This window comes from Mesocricetus auratus, unplaced genomic scaffold (genome assembly GCF_017639785.1).
Source record: "Mesocricetus auratus isolate SY011 unplaced genomic scaffold, BCM_Maur_2.0 Super-Scaffold_100009, whole genome shotgun sequence".
Lineage (NCBI taxonomy): Eukaryota > Metazoa > Chordata > Mammalia > Rodentia > Cricetidae > Mesocricetus > Mesocricetus auratus.
In genome coordinates, this window is record NW_024429193.1 from 85,850,155 (window position 1) to 85,863,838 (window position 13,684).

Genomic DNA, 13,684 nt, shown 5'->3' on the forward strand with positions numbered 1-13,684 from the left:
CTCTGGGTGTTTTGGGGCTGCTTAACAGAAAATCTGCTGGTCTGCCACAGGAATAAGGCTTGCTTAGGCTTGTGGCCTGATTACTCATTCCCTCAACACTGTGAAATCAGTGTTCTCTTCAAAGACAAGTGAAACATAAAAATGTCACCTGATGTAACTGGGTGACAGGCCATAGCAACAATCACCAAGCCACGAGTGGGGAAGGGTCAGTCTAAAACCCGGAACTCACCATACAAGGACACAGGGCTGCCGTGTATCCGACATCCAGACCCCACACGCTACTCACCCGGAGAGCAACCCAAACGTGCACTCACCTGGAGGAAAGGCTTGGTTTCCCGCTTTTGCTGCAGCTGGTATAGATCCCCGGGCCATCGTCAAAGAAGCTGCCAAGGGCCAACTTCTGTCTGATCGACTCTCTCTCATTTTTTTGTGCCTAAATTTTCAAGAAAGAAGAAAGTGTTGATCAGTGAACAGACACTTTTCAAGCCTGGGCAGTCCACCTTGCTAAAATTCTTGGACTGTAACATTCGACGAAAAATAAATGGGTGGTAGTCCAGAGAGGTTTCAGTTATTAAGGCTGAAATGAAGCCAGCTTCTTCGGGCTCCAATTCCAGTTCTTTGGTGCCTTTTTTGATCTCTAGTTTAGGTGATCATTGTGGTGTCAATGCATCTCCACTGGGCTAGATGGAGTTGGTTTGTAACAGCCGTCCTTGTCACCTGCTCTTCAGGGCTGGCCAACAATTTCTCCTAAGTTCAATCAATCTGGTCCCAAATGAGGCTTTTCCTCAAATCTTTCCTTCTCTCTCCCTTGCGTGTCCCTTCAGCTCACACCCTTGACAGCAAGAACAAGAACTCATTCGGCCATGCACACTAGACTCTGGCTGATGTCATAGCTAGGTCTGGCACAGAGCCTCCAAGGACCAGTGCCACATCTGCCTGCACTGGGCTTACATTTTGCTGGGTATGACTGTTTCTGTCTAGGAGTTTGCCTCCTATTAGCAGAGTGTGTATGAGCACGTATATAATGCCTGCGATAGTTAGAAAGTTGTAATTGGCCTCATCAGTCTCATATCTTTGACTCCAAGCATGTAGAGTAAAAAGACTTGAACTATGCTACTGTGATCATTTAGGTATGTTTACAATACTCAGCTTCCTATTAAAAGTCTCATAAAAACTCACCATGCTGAACTTTTAAGTCCTTTAAACAGTGGGGGAGAAGGTTAGAAATGATTTCCTTAGTTAAAAAAGAAAACTACTACAAAAACAAAAGGGAACCTGGGCTGACAAGATTTTGGGGTCTCTGTTTTCTGGGATGAACAGGTTATGATTGGGACCATTTTGTGCCCTGAGCAAGTTGTGTGGTCTGCTCCCCCACCCCTGCTGGTTACAGGACTTGGCGGTGCTGTTGCTCTCCCTACAGAAGGATCTAGAGCCATGTTTATGCACTCCCGTGTCAGAAAGATGAGCTGTACATCCAGTTGGAAGGATAGACTGACAAACAGCTCACTTCACTCCCGTGTAAAAGGCAGAATGCAGTGGGAATGTCTCTGTCTCACAGCACTCACTGGTCACAGGAGGCTGTCTGGATTTCAATCCAACAACTGGTCAATTAAAATTTAAATTCAGTTCCTCAGTCAATCTGACCTCATTTCAAGAGCTCAGAAGCCATCAAGGATGAATATGGGTATCATATTGGACAACACAATGAGATGTGACAGCATAGTAGTTTATAACAGTCCCCATGTTCTGGCTTCTACAGGCTAAGTTAGAATGAACTAGGACTTTAAAAATACACATCCCGAGGTGCTAGATCCAGCCAGTTAATTCCAGAAGGTTTGAAAACTTGTAATTCAAAGAAAGCTCTCGTCCACTGTCCTCTTCAACACTTTGTTTCTTGAGTAATACCATAAGCATTCTTGTAATCGATACAGCACTGATAACTACCTATGTACCAGCCTCCCGCTCCCCGCCCCATTTTGGCACACACGGAGGATATTATATAATACCAGGAGCTCGTGTGTGTATGCGCACACACAAACAACACAAAATGTTTTCATACAGATATTTCTTATAAGGAAGATGCCGATTTAATTCTGTTTGTTGCCTTGCTCCAATACTGAGCACTAAGAAAGTCACTATGAAATTGTCCAGGGAAGCAGGAATGCCTTTTATTTGGCTAACCACTAACAACTGTAGTACCAGCATCTCCATCAAGGCCTGCCACACTCTCAAACACAGACCAAGCTGTGAAACACACCCCATACCATCTGCATTTATGCATTTATTATTATTATTATTACACAAATCAAGTAAGTGTCTCAACCACAAGTCCTCAACAGTCAGAAAACTAATAAGTAGAACTGAACATAAAATAAACAAATAAATAAAAACCGGGATATAACGTGAGTGTTCGTGATTGATGCTCAACAATTTGATGGTCCCAAATTGGTCAGGATCTGGAAGTGGCGCCGATGAAGGTACTGCCATGCCAGGTGCACACACCCTTGGCTTCTAGTCTGTTCTTTCTGGAATGCACAACGCCACAGATAATGGTGTTGGTGGGGGGCAAGAACCACTTCCCTCCTGTTTCCCATCCCACTGAACAAAACAGAACATAAATGTTAACGACAGTTCTGCTACCTAGAGAGACCGTTGCTAACAGTTGGTATATATCCTGCTAGTTTTTAAAAATTGTGTGCATATACTAAAGAGTTCCCATATAGCACGTGACACTCTTTGGAAACACACTTCCAAACGATTGCTCACCACCCCACCCTATGGGGTTTCTCTCTACAGTTAGCCACTTGGGGTTGTGTCAAATGAAAAATAACATCTTTACATAAATCCCTGCCCACATGTCTGATGATTTCCCAGGCATGAGTTCCTGGAAGTGGGATTGCTAGATCAGCTGTGTGTGAACATTTGTTGAAGCTTCTGACACATCTTGTCATGCCGCTCCCCAGAAAAGCTGCTCTGGTTCACACGCCCACTAGCAATGCAAAGTGGGCTTCTGCTGCGTTCCGCTAACGTGGATCAAACAGTGCAGGCTGTCGCTTCTAGTTTGATAGGCGTTCCTATTCTCTTTATTCCAATTCCTTCCATCTATTAGTGAGAATAAATGTTTAAGTGTTTGTGTCACTGTATTTTCTTTCCTCTGAATTACTTATTCCTATGCTCCTATTTTTCTCCAGAGATCTGAGAGCTCTAAACTTTTCTATATTAAGGAAACTTGTCCTTTTGACTTTTAGCTGTTTTGTGGTTAAGTCAATAGCTTGCTTCCTCTGTCACATTGCTGGTGGCTTTTGTGCGTGGAAGACTTCTCAGATCAGACTGGAAAATAATCTCCACCGATGATGGAGAGTTACTAAGAAGGTTCTCAGCAGCTGTCTGGTGGTAACGTAGCTAGCAGTAAATGGTAACATGATGGTGAATCCTCCGATAACCTCTGCTTAGAAGACGAGAAACTGAGGGTAACATAGGCTGCCCTATTTTTAGGTTTGAGTGTATGCTTTCTGGTTCCAGATCTTTCTTCTCCTCTACACTGAGAAGAAAAGCATGCAGGCTAATGGTAAAAGTGGGCCCTATGGTGAAGACACACTGTGAGACTAGAGTTATGGATCCATTTCTTCTGACAGATGTGATGCCTTCCCAGAAAAGCACAAAACAACGCATTGCAGAGCACACATTACACAGACCACAGTTCTCTTTCTGGAACTTCTGATTTCAAGTGTTCCAAGTACGACCATTTCCACTTACTAGTAAGGGCAGAGTCTTCTGTTCACTGAGGAATTCTATGCACAGGGCAATTACATCTCACAACTCCCAGGGATGCCACCAGAGAAAAGGAAAGGTTAACACAAAATGACTCTCTGGATGCACTATATCTGCTACTAAAAAGCCTTGGGAAACACCCTCATAAACAAAATGTAAATGTCTAAAATTGATATTGTTAAGCCAAAGAGCAACTGAGGAATAGTGGCTCGTGACCACAAGACAGAAAAGCTGCTCAAAAACAAGAAGGAAGTGAAACTGTGGTAAATGTTAAACCTTAATCAGCCTCAGGCAGTTTTGTCCTCAGCCAGGACTGCATTCCTTGCTGCCACACACTCTGTCTGGGCAGACAGACTTACAAAGGCCTTCGAGGGAGTCGTGCAAGCTATAGGGAGGGGATCTCACAGGGCACTTAGATTCCCTTTCCAGTGTGAAATCTATCTACTGCAATTCCCCAAATGTGGTAGGAAGAGCTTTCCTAAAGGTAATAATAGAATGTTTTCCTTGGGTAGACATTGTCTATTTGAAACCCAGTGTCTCCAGGTCCCTTCCGTGTTGTTTTCAGGACACAACATGAACCCATCCCTTATAACGATACAACTATATCATTCCTTTCTGCTCACTTCTGGCTCATGCTACTTTGCTGGAAGCATCACAGTGTCTCTGAAGCAGTGGGTACTTGCCATTTAACATAATAATCTGTACAGAAATTTACAAAATTAGGCATGTCTTACATTTCTAAAATACATGTAACTGGTACACATTGTTTGTGTGGAGACACTTCTGTGAGCCATAAGGAACACACTAAACCTAATTAAAAGGTCACTTGTGTTCAGGACAATACCAAGGGCTTCCCCCTAACTCATGAACATGACACAACCACAGCCAACCAGAAAGGCTTGCCAGACTACGAGGAACTTAATCTCCTCCAAAGATGTACGTGTACACACACACACACACACACACACACACACACACACACACACACACACACACAAAGAACCTCTGCCTAAGAAATCCCAGGACCTAACTGGCAGGACCTCTCAGAAACGCTGTGGAATGATGTCTGTGGTGCTGGAGAATGGCTCAGTGGTTAGAGTGCTGACTGCCCATGAGCCTCGACTGCCCTATCTCCACCTCCCATGCTGCTACACATAGAAAGACTCGCTTGCAAAAGCAGTGAAGCAAAAGCAGTGAGCTTCCCTAGCAACAAGCCCCGTATCTGAGATTCAACAACCAACGGCTGAAAGTGTATGAGGGAGAAATCTGTCTGGACTAAGCATGTACACACACTTCATTCTTGCTATTCCCTGAACAACGTAATGGCTATATATAAAGCATCTATCTGCATTGTACCAAGTATGACAAACAAAGTCTGTGAGAGTCTGTGCAAACTCGGTATTACATTGTGCTGGAGACTTGAGCTTGAATTTGCTATCTGTGTGTGTGTGTTGGAGGGGTTTGGAAGTGATGTCCCCTAGACACCAGGAGACTGTACTTTCCACAAGGCTAACAAGGACAGTGGTGCTCACAAAGGAAGAACTTCCCAAGTAATGTGGGCCGCATCACCTCCGGAGTCACTGGTCTCCCTCGCCCATTGGAGTCAGGGTTCCAGGAGCTGCTGACACATCAATATGCTGAGTGGAGACCATGCAGGTTCACACACACACACACACACACACACACACACACACACACACACACACACACACACACACGTTCTCCTCTCCGCAGGTGACACATTTCTGTGACTCAGCAGCTCCCTGCCTCAAATGCACATGGTGGTCACCAGGAGCCTGTGCTCTCACAGGCCATGCTTCCACTTCAGGCCTGGGCTAGAGCTGAGAGGGTGCTTGCCTAACAAGCTTCCAGATGCTGCCATTCCAGGCACAGCGTTCCTCCCCTCCCCCACACCCACATCTGTTCTATGTAGCATGTCCAGCCTCTGCAGCCAGGGCCACGGGATCTGCAGGGATCTGCAGCCACCTGGCCTCCCCCAAGGCCTGGTGAGCATGCCTGTTTTGAAGCAATTAATGCTCTTCTTGTCTGGCTGCAATCTATCACCTTGTGATACCTGGTTCATCACCATTAGCAGCATCACCAGGGAATCCCAGCAGGACTCTGAAGCTCCCTGTGGAAAAAGTGCCCTTACTTGTTCCTCTCCTCTGCCTGGAAGACAGCTGGGCTGTTTTAAAGGGAGGCAGGCTCTCCAGGGTGGGCGAGGCTGAGACTTTGAAACATCAGGAAGCACAAACTACAAGATGTGTTTGCTCAGTGGCAAATTTCAGTGACTTCCTTTTAAATCAAACGGTAAGAAGAAAACTCAGGTATATGGCCGATGCTCCTTAATTATTTTCTTGCTGAGATAAACCATGGATTTGTAACAAGATCAGAATAGGAAAGTAGCATTCTATGAGAAAAGAAATAGAATACTTTTGAATGTCAATGTGCATAAATTCTTGCATAATGGAGGTTATTTCAAATTCTTGTACTTTTAGCCCATTCCCTGGGAAGTGATTTTAAATTACCAGTGGATATAGTAGTTAAGTGGCATTACTAGATCTTTCCACCGTATGACTGAATGGATATTAAGCCTGGCCACTTTCTTTTTTATTTAGTGTTTCCGACATTTTCCATCTCTCACACTTACACTAAACATGCTACAAAAAGTTCATGATGAAATGTGAGCTACAGGTTTCCTGAACTGCCTTTGAAATTTCAGGACCACTACTTGGGAAAGCTGGCCTTGAATACCTATTATCCAGGAGAGCATCGTGGGGGCAAGCTCATCGTGGGGGCAAGCTCATTTGTTTTGCCCGAGAACGGCTGACATCAAAAGTGCTGGGCTATTAGTTTATAGGATGAGGTGTTTGCATAAGTGTGACTGTGAGGGTGGTTTTGACAGTGTTGCTGACTGTCTGCCTTCTCCTGCTGCTATGCAAGGGCCCTGACACTGGAACATTCTGACTGTTAAGGACTAGAGCATTGGTATTTAACAAAGACCTATGGTTGTTAGTTCAGTAGTTACTTAGAATGGAACTTTGGTGATGGGAAAAGTACCACGATCAAAGCTGCCTGCTAGAAGGGTTTAAGCAAAACCCTAACAGGGTGCAGCTGGCTCCCCACCCTCTGAGTAGCGTACCCCAAACAGAAGCTGCTGGGAACAGCCTGCGTTCACTTCTAGTTCCCAAACCATTGCTTGCACAGATGACTTCTTCGTGCAGGGCAGTGTTATCTGGCAACTGTGTTTTTAACAGGTACCATTTTAGAAGCCTGTAAGCCTGCCACAGTCATTCAGTGTCACTGTCAGGGACACAGAAGTCCCAAACACTGCCTGGGTATGAAATGATCCTGGTCAACTGTCAGGGAACTGGTGTCTTCAACCCACAGGCAGGATGGACTTAGATCTGGGAAAGTGGGGATCTGCAAGAGGGCCGAGAGCTGGGCCCCAGGATCCGGGGGGAGACCCACACTGCTTCAGTTTACAGACACCATTGAGCCCTGGGTTCTATTTTCATTTTTAAAGAAACAGTATCTATTTCTCAAGTTGTTCAAACAATTAAAAGAAATATAGGAGTGTTTGACATGTTGCCTGATGCAGAGAGAAAATGCTAGCTGATAATCTTATTAATGGTACCTGATGTTGACACATAAGGGAAGAATGGGCAAGACGGGGAGTGTAGAAAAATTAAAGTGCTAGAAAAACGTGGAACAAGTAAATCCATAAAGACTGTCAAAGCTGTCAAAGGCTAACTGGACGGAGGGTGTGGGAGGATTGCTAGTGTTCCTGGGCTTCTGAGGGAAATAAAATGTTCTTGAACTAGACAGTAGTTTGCACAAGCTTGTCAATGTACTAAAACTATAAAAAACAAAAAAACAAAAAGGTGGTTTATTTTGAGACAATGTTTCACTATGTAGCCTTGTCTGGTCTACCACTATGTAGGCCAGGCTAGACTCAGGCTTGAATTCACAGAGATCTGCCTGGACCCCCAAGTGCTGATATTAAAGGTGTGTGCTACTTTTTGTTCTGTTTAAGACAAGAGTTTCTCTGTGTAACAGCAACCCTGGCTGCCCTGGAACTCACTTTGTATACCAGGCTGGCCTGGAACTCCCAGACAACTGCCTGCTTCTGCCCCAGTGCTGAAATTAAAAGTGTGTACCCCCACCATCCAGCTTTATATTTCAGTTTTAATAAAATATTAAGTCGATCCCCCCCCAAAAAGAGCTCCAGGCCTAAAGAAATCTCTGAGAAGGAAGGAGGCCATGGCAAGAGAGGGTTGCATATGGCTTGCTGAACATGAAGAATCCTAACGTGCTTGGTGTTTCCCTGAACATTCTAGAAACAGCCCATTTCCTTGCCATGATGACTGACCTGAGATGGGGCAATTGGGTGACCCTGAGGGCTTCATATTAACAACGTTTGAGTCCTCGCTCTGAAGGAAAGGAGACCCTGGCCCCGAAAATGGAAGGGATTTCCCCCGGGGGGCGTAGGGGGAGGCAGGGCCCAGGCTTGGGCGAGGCCTCTGAGACTGGAGATGTGAGGGTTAATGGAGGTCGGCGGCTGCTTTTCCTCAGTAATTGTGTGGGGAGGGCAGAGCTTGTCAGAAATGGCAGCTGGCATTCCGCAGTCCTGTTTATTCCAGTTTATCTCAGGCAGTCATTTCCATTCACCTTTTAAAAAAACATGAGGCGCAGCTGCGGCTTCACTTTAAATATTTTTCCTCCGAGCCTTTTAATTTTTTTCCACGGGGTCCTCCCTAATCTTTCACTGTAATTAGATGCAAGCCACGAGGGACAGGGACAACACCTCTGGGGGACAAAGCAGAGTCTGCCAGGTCCTGGGACAGCACCGGTTCCCTTTTGTGTGCACAGTGGCCTGGGACAGAGGCCTTTGCTTCCTGGAGGACAGGGTTGGAGTCCGTCTTAGACTGTGCTAAGCCATCACTCATGCCTTCCTCACCTCTGTCTGCGGATACTCAGGACATCCTCACCTCGGCACAGCTTGGGGGGAAATGCACTTGCAGGCTGTGGACACTCCTCTGGGCAGCACTTATTCGTGTAGCTCATCTTTCTGTGCCCGCCCACCTGGATGCTAAGCTCCCTTCCAAGACCTTGATGCACTGTATTCACAAGGTGGCTGGCAGATGACGGAGGAGAGATTGAGGTTGGTGACCACATGGCTGAAGGAAGCCTGGTCCCAATTTTGTTTGTTTGTTTGTTTATTAGTGACAGCGTTTCTCTGTAGCCTTGGAGCCTGTCTTGGAAATCGCTCTGTAGACCTGACTGGCCTTGAACTCACAGAGATCTCCCTGCCTCTGCCTTCTGAGTGCTAGGATTAAAGGCTTGCGCCACCACTGCCCGGCTTTATAGGACTATGAGTGTCTGCCTGCCCGTATGCACACGTACCACATGTGCGCCCGGTATCTGAGGAGGCCAGAAGAGGTCGTCGTGAGCTTCCATGTGGGTGTGGGGAGCCGAACCTTCTCTGTGTGGGAGCAGAGTGTGCTGCGCACCCCTGAGCCCGCTCTGGCCTCTGTGGGATTCTTGGGCAGAGACTCAGAAGTGGCCACGGTGGAGCAATACGAAGCGGCTAAGCACACACCCTCCACACGGTCGAGATCTCCACATTTCCCCCCAAGTACTGGGATCTGCTCTCTGGTTTGGTTTCACTGTGGTTATTGAGTAAACCAGGTTCATAATGAAACATCTTTCCTACAGGCAGGGCCTTCCCCAAGGAAAAGAGACAGATGCATAATCTTTTCCTCCCTCTGCCTTGGAGAATCTAATTTTAGTCATCGGAAAGTGACCTCTCCCCCTGAAGGCTGTTTGTCTGGCTTTAAAACAGCCCTGTAAAACAATCCCTACACGAGTGTGGTATTTATTAATGTGAACCGTTCAGGGAATTGCACCTGGGCAGCAAACACTGATTTTTCCAACTGTTGTTGATGATGGACCCCAATGAGGGGAGAGTTCACAGCAGAGCAAAGACGTCTCATTGGGACTTTTATTTTTATTTATAAACATTTTATTTTCTCATTAGCTATTTGTGTGTATGTTTTACATTTACCATTTACAATGGTAAATTAATGTGATTTTGAAATAAAATAAATTTATAATTGAAGCACAGGCCCCAATACATTGAACTGATGGATGCAAGATCAAAATGCCTGAGCAGTATTAGCAGGTATTTATTTATTTTTTCTTAGTCAACCAAAGACCAAAAACCTTAGAGAAAAACTTTGAAAAGGAAGATTTTTAAGTACGTAAAGTGGTTTTTGTAACAAGAACTGTTTTTTTTCTCATCGTTGCACCTTGAGAAAAGCCCATGTTGCTCTATCTCACTAGAAGCTCTTAATAAAATTACACTTCTTTCTAAGCGTAATGAAGTTCCCACAGTGACCACATGTGAAGGCACCTGCCTAAGGGAGGAACTAAGAAGCTGATCTGGCAGCTCAGGCTTAGGGTCCACCCACCTCTGATCACCCCACATGTCTACAAGTTCGCTTGTTTTGTACTAATTAGGCACTGTTCTCCGGAAACCACACACAGCCTTCTGTGGCCTTTGCTTCATGGTGGACGATACAATGCTTTGCTGAAGGTGGTGCCCAGAGCTCCTTGCGCCCTTGTGTCTGCAGCTTTGGTTACCTGTCTGAGGTTGCCACAGCTCACTTACTCTGGGTGTCCGGTTCCCTCCCTGTTTCCGGGTAGGACACAAGCACGGACCTCATGATTTTATTGTTAACAAATTAGCAACGGCATGTCTTTCATTTTTCCTTAGTGTGAACTGATCTTGGCTTTCTTTTTTTAAATCTGAGAAAAGAGTTGACAAAGAAAACTGTGACCAGCTCTCTGGCACTGAAAAAGGACACAAGAGAACTACGCACTTGCTCTGCAGGGTTGGATAAGTGATCTGACTGATGGCAGAGTGTCCCAAGTGTCTTTTGTACACCAGCTTCCACCAAGTGGGGGAAGGGTGGACAGCTTGGGTTTCAGGACACCTACTCACCACGAGTGAACACTCAGTCCCCTGGTGGAGACCATAGGATGACAAACACACAGGGTAACATGGTCTGATCACTGAGACCTCCTGCATATGTAAGTTTTACCCACTGGGAAAAGAATACAAATTATTATGAAATTATAAGAAATAAAGTAAATACCTTAAAGAGCCTCCATATTCACACACAGTGTTAAGCCTGATTGCAACAGATGTCACAGTTGACTATACTTGAGGAATGAACATGCTAGAACTTTCTTCCTAATTCTAAACATTAATGACATCTCCGGTAGATATTTTTTTAATCAGTGAGCTTTACTGTCCTGCCAGACTATATTCACTGATATTTACTTCCGAAGGAAAATAAATCTGTGTTTCCCGGTCCACAATGGATGTTCCTATTCTTCATGTTGTCCAGCTATGTACTACACTTGACTTTTGCCAAAGAATAACAGGACAGTGTGTGTTTAGGCTACTGTGGACAGACAAGCATATATTTGTAGTTTGATTTCATGACCTCACCCATATAACTAAAGCTATTTTTACTTGGGCCTGTTATTACTAGACAATTACCACATAAAAACATTCCCAAAATATATTTACTGACTTTTCAAAAGAAAAGGCAAGCAGAAAACTCACAATGTATCGACCTTTTTAAATATCCCAAACTTCTCTGCAAAACTTTTTATTTTTTCATTGTTAAAAACAACAAATTTAAGCTAAATTCTGGAATCCAGTTGCAGAGAGGGAGGTGTGATGAGCAAAGGGGTCAAGACCAGACTGGTGAAACCCACAGAAACAGCTGACCTGAACAAGAGAGAGCTCATGGACCCCAGACTGATAGCTGAGAAACCAGCATAGGACTGTTCCAGACCCCCTGAACGTGGGTGTCAGTTAGGAAGTTGGGTTAATCTATGGGGCCTCTGGTAGTGGATCAGTTTTTATCCCTACTACATGAATGGACTTTGGTAGCCCATTCTACATAGAGGGATACTGTCTCAGTCTAGACACACAGGGGACAGTCTAGGCTCTGCTCCAAATGATAAGGCAGACTTTGTAGATCCCCCATGGAAGGCCTCACCCTCCCTGGGGAGCAGAAAGGGGATGGGATAGGGGGTTAGTGGGGGGCAGGGGAAGAGGGGAGGGAGAGGGAACTGGGATTGACATGTAAAACAAGCTTGTTTATAATTTATATAAAAAATGAAAAAAAAACCAACAAACTTAGAAGATCAGCTAGCCCTACCAAGTACTTATTTCTACTGAACTGTTAAAATGTCAGTAACTAAAAACAAATCCCTTTGCATGAAATGCTGCTTAGTAATGAAGTAAGAGTAGAATTTTTCTCAACTTTAAAACAATAACATGTACGGTTTAGCTGTTGTTACAGTAAGGACTATGAAACATTAACATGTACGGTTTAGCTGTTGTTACAGTAAGGACTATGAAACATTAACATGTATGGTTTAGCTGTTGTTATAGTAAATCCTATAAGCTGGGAAAATCTGGAATTCTCAGAGTTTACTGTGGATAATTCTGTGCATTTAGTTTTCTTCACTCTCTAACGGCAATGGCCACCGCGTGTGGAATTTGGCAACTTTCCTCCCACTTAGAAAAATGGTCCAATTGTTTACAAACAAAAGAGCTCCCCCCTTACCTTCTTATAATTCCCCTCCAAATCCAGTGGGGATTCTTGACTGATGATGTCATCCATTCCATCACTGTCCAAATTCATCCTTTAACTCTTTAGAATTTCACTTAAGAAACAATCTCCCATGAATTCTGACAGGGTGAAGTGCCAACTGCCCAGTGCCTTGGTTACCCCTCATGATGGCATGGCGAGCCAGCTAAGCGCCTGCCTGTGCCTGGCTGTAGTGTCCTTGCCCCCTTCTGCCTCAGACGCTGCCCCGCCCGTCCGCCTGGCTTCTTTCTCCAGGGCCCTGGGCAGCTGCGTGCTGTAAGGCTCACTCCATCCCTGACAATCGGCTTGTCGGGAGTCCACCCTTCCACCATCTGCTGTCACCTTCCCTGAATGATCTGGCCCAGATTCTTCTCCACACACCTTCCCTGCTCCCAAAAAGGGAAAAGAGAAACACTGGGCTTCAGCCAGCTGACCCCAGTTCAGGGCCCAGCGTGAACTGGAGCTTGGGGTAGTGAGGAGCCTACCCTGAAGCCAGCAGACTGCAGGATAAAAATAGACGCAGAAACTTGCAGCCCCAGAGACCTCACTGTGAGCCCAGTCGAATGAAAACTATCATTTAAAGTGACCTGTTAGGACTGACGTTCACCAGCTTTCAGTCTCCTATAATCACCGGGAACCTTCCTCTCAAATCATCTCTTAACACGGGATGCAAAAGTCCCATCACCTGGAACGAGCACTAACCCAAGACGGACGCTGATTCCAATCTAGAGAAACCCTTCTTTGCCCCAGGAGCTTTGTGCTGTTGATATGGGCAAGCGAAAGGGATCCACCAGCTTTTCTAGGACGCAGCCAGTGGCGGCCCCTTCACAGAAGAATGGGCTTTTCTTCTACTGCTCTCTGACCCTTTCCCATGACTTCTGGTTTTGTTTACGGGCTTCACATGCAGCCAGGGAAAGGGCCACAGCTGGAGGAAACAGAGGTTCACAGGCACTCACTGGAGCACACACATGCACATCAAATTAATACTTCCCTAAACTAAAAAAAAAATATGCCATCACTTCAAAACAAAAATTGGCAGGAAAAGCCAGCCGCAGAGGAACTCGGAGGCCAAGCCTCCACTTAGCAGCAGGCCTTGCCTTCTGCCATGCTCAAACACAAAATTGCAAATGCCCTCCCTAGTCAGTCAATTCTCCAGTACAAATTCCTGGGCAACTGCAACATGGTTAAGAACAGTTCTGAAGCAAAATGTCATTCGATACAGCCTGGCTTGGCCTCTC

General features: G+C 45.4%; 1 protein-coding gene across 5 annotated transcripts in view; it reads right to left on the reverse strand.

Moving 5' to 3' along the window:
* The window catches only part of LOC101844513 (IQCJ-SCHIP1 readthrough transcript protein), a 608,362-nt gene that overhangs the window by 23,613 nt on the left and 571,065 nt on the right, over positions 1–13,684 (reverse strand). For 4 of the 5 annotated variants that reach the window (XM_040752659.1, XM_013124967.3, XM_005085698.4 and 1 more), the window contains one exon: positions 315–433. In XM_040752659.1, the coding sequence (XP_040608593.1) occupies positions 315–433 (119 nt within the window). Of the gene's footprint in view, positions 1–314; positions 434–12,422; positions 12,652–13,684 lie in introns of those variants that run through there. The other variant, XM_021236301.2, reaches the window with a different exon arrangement.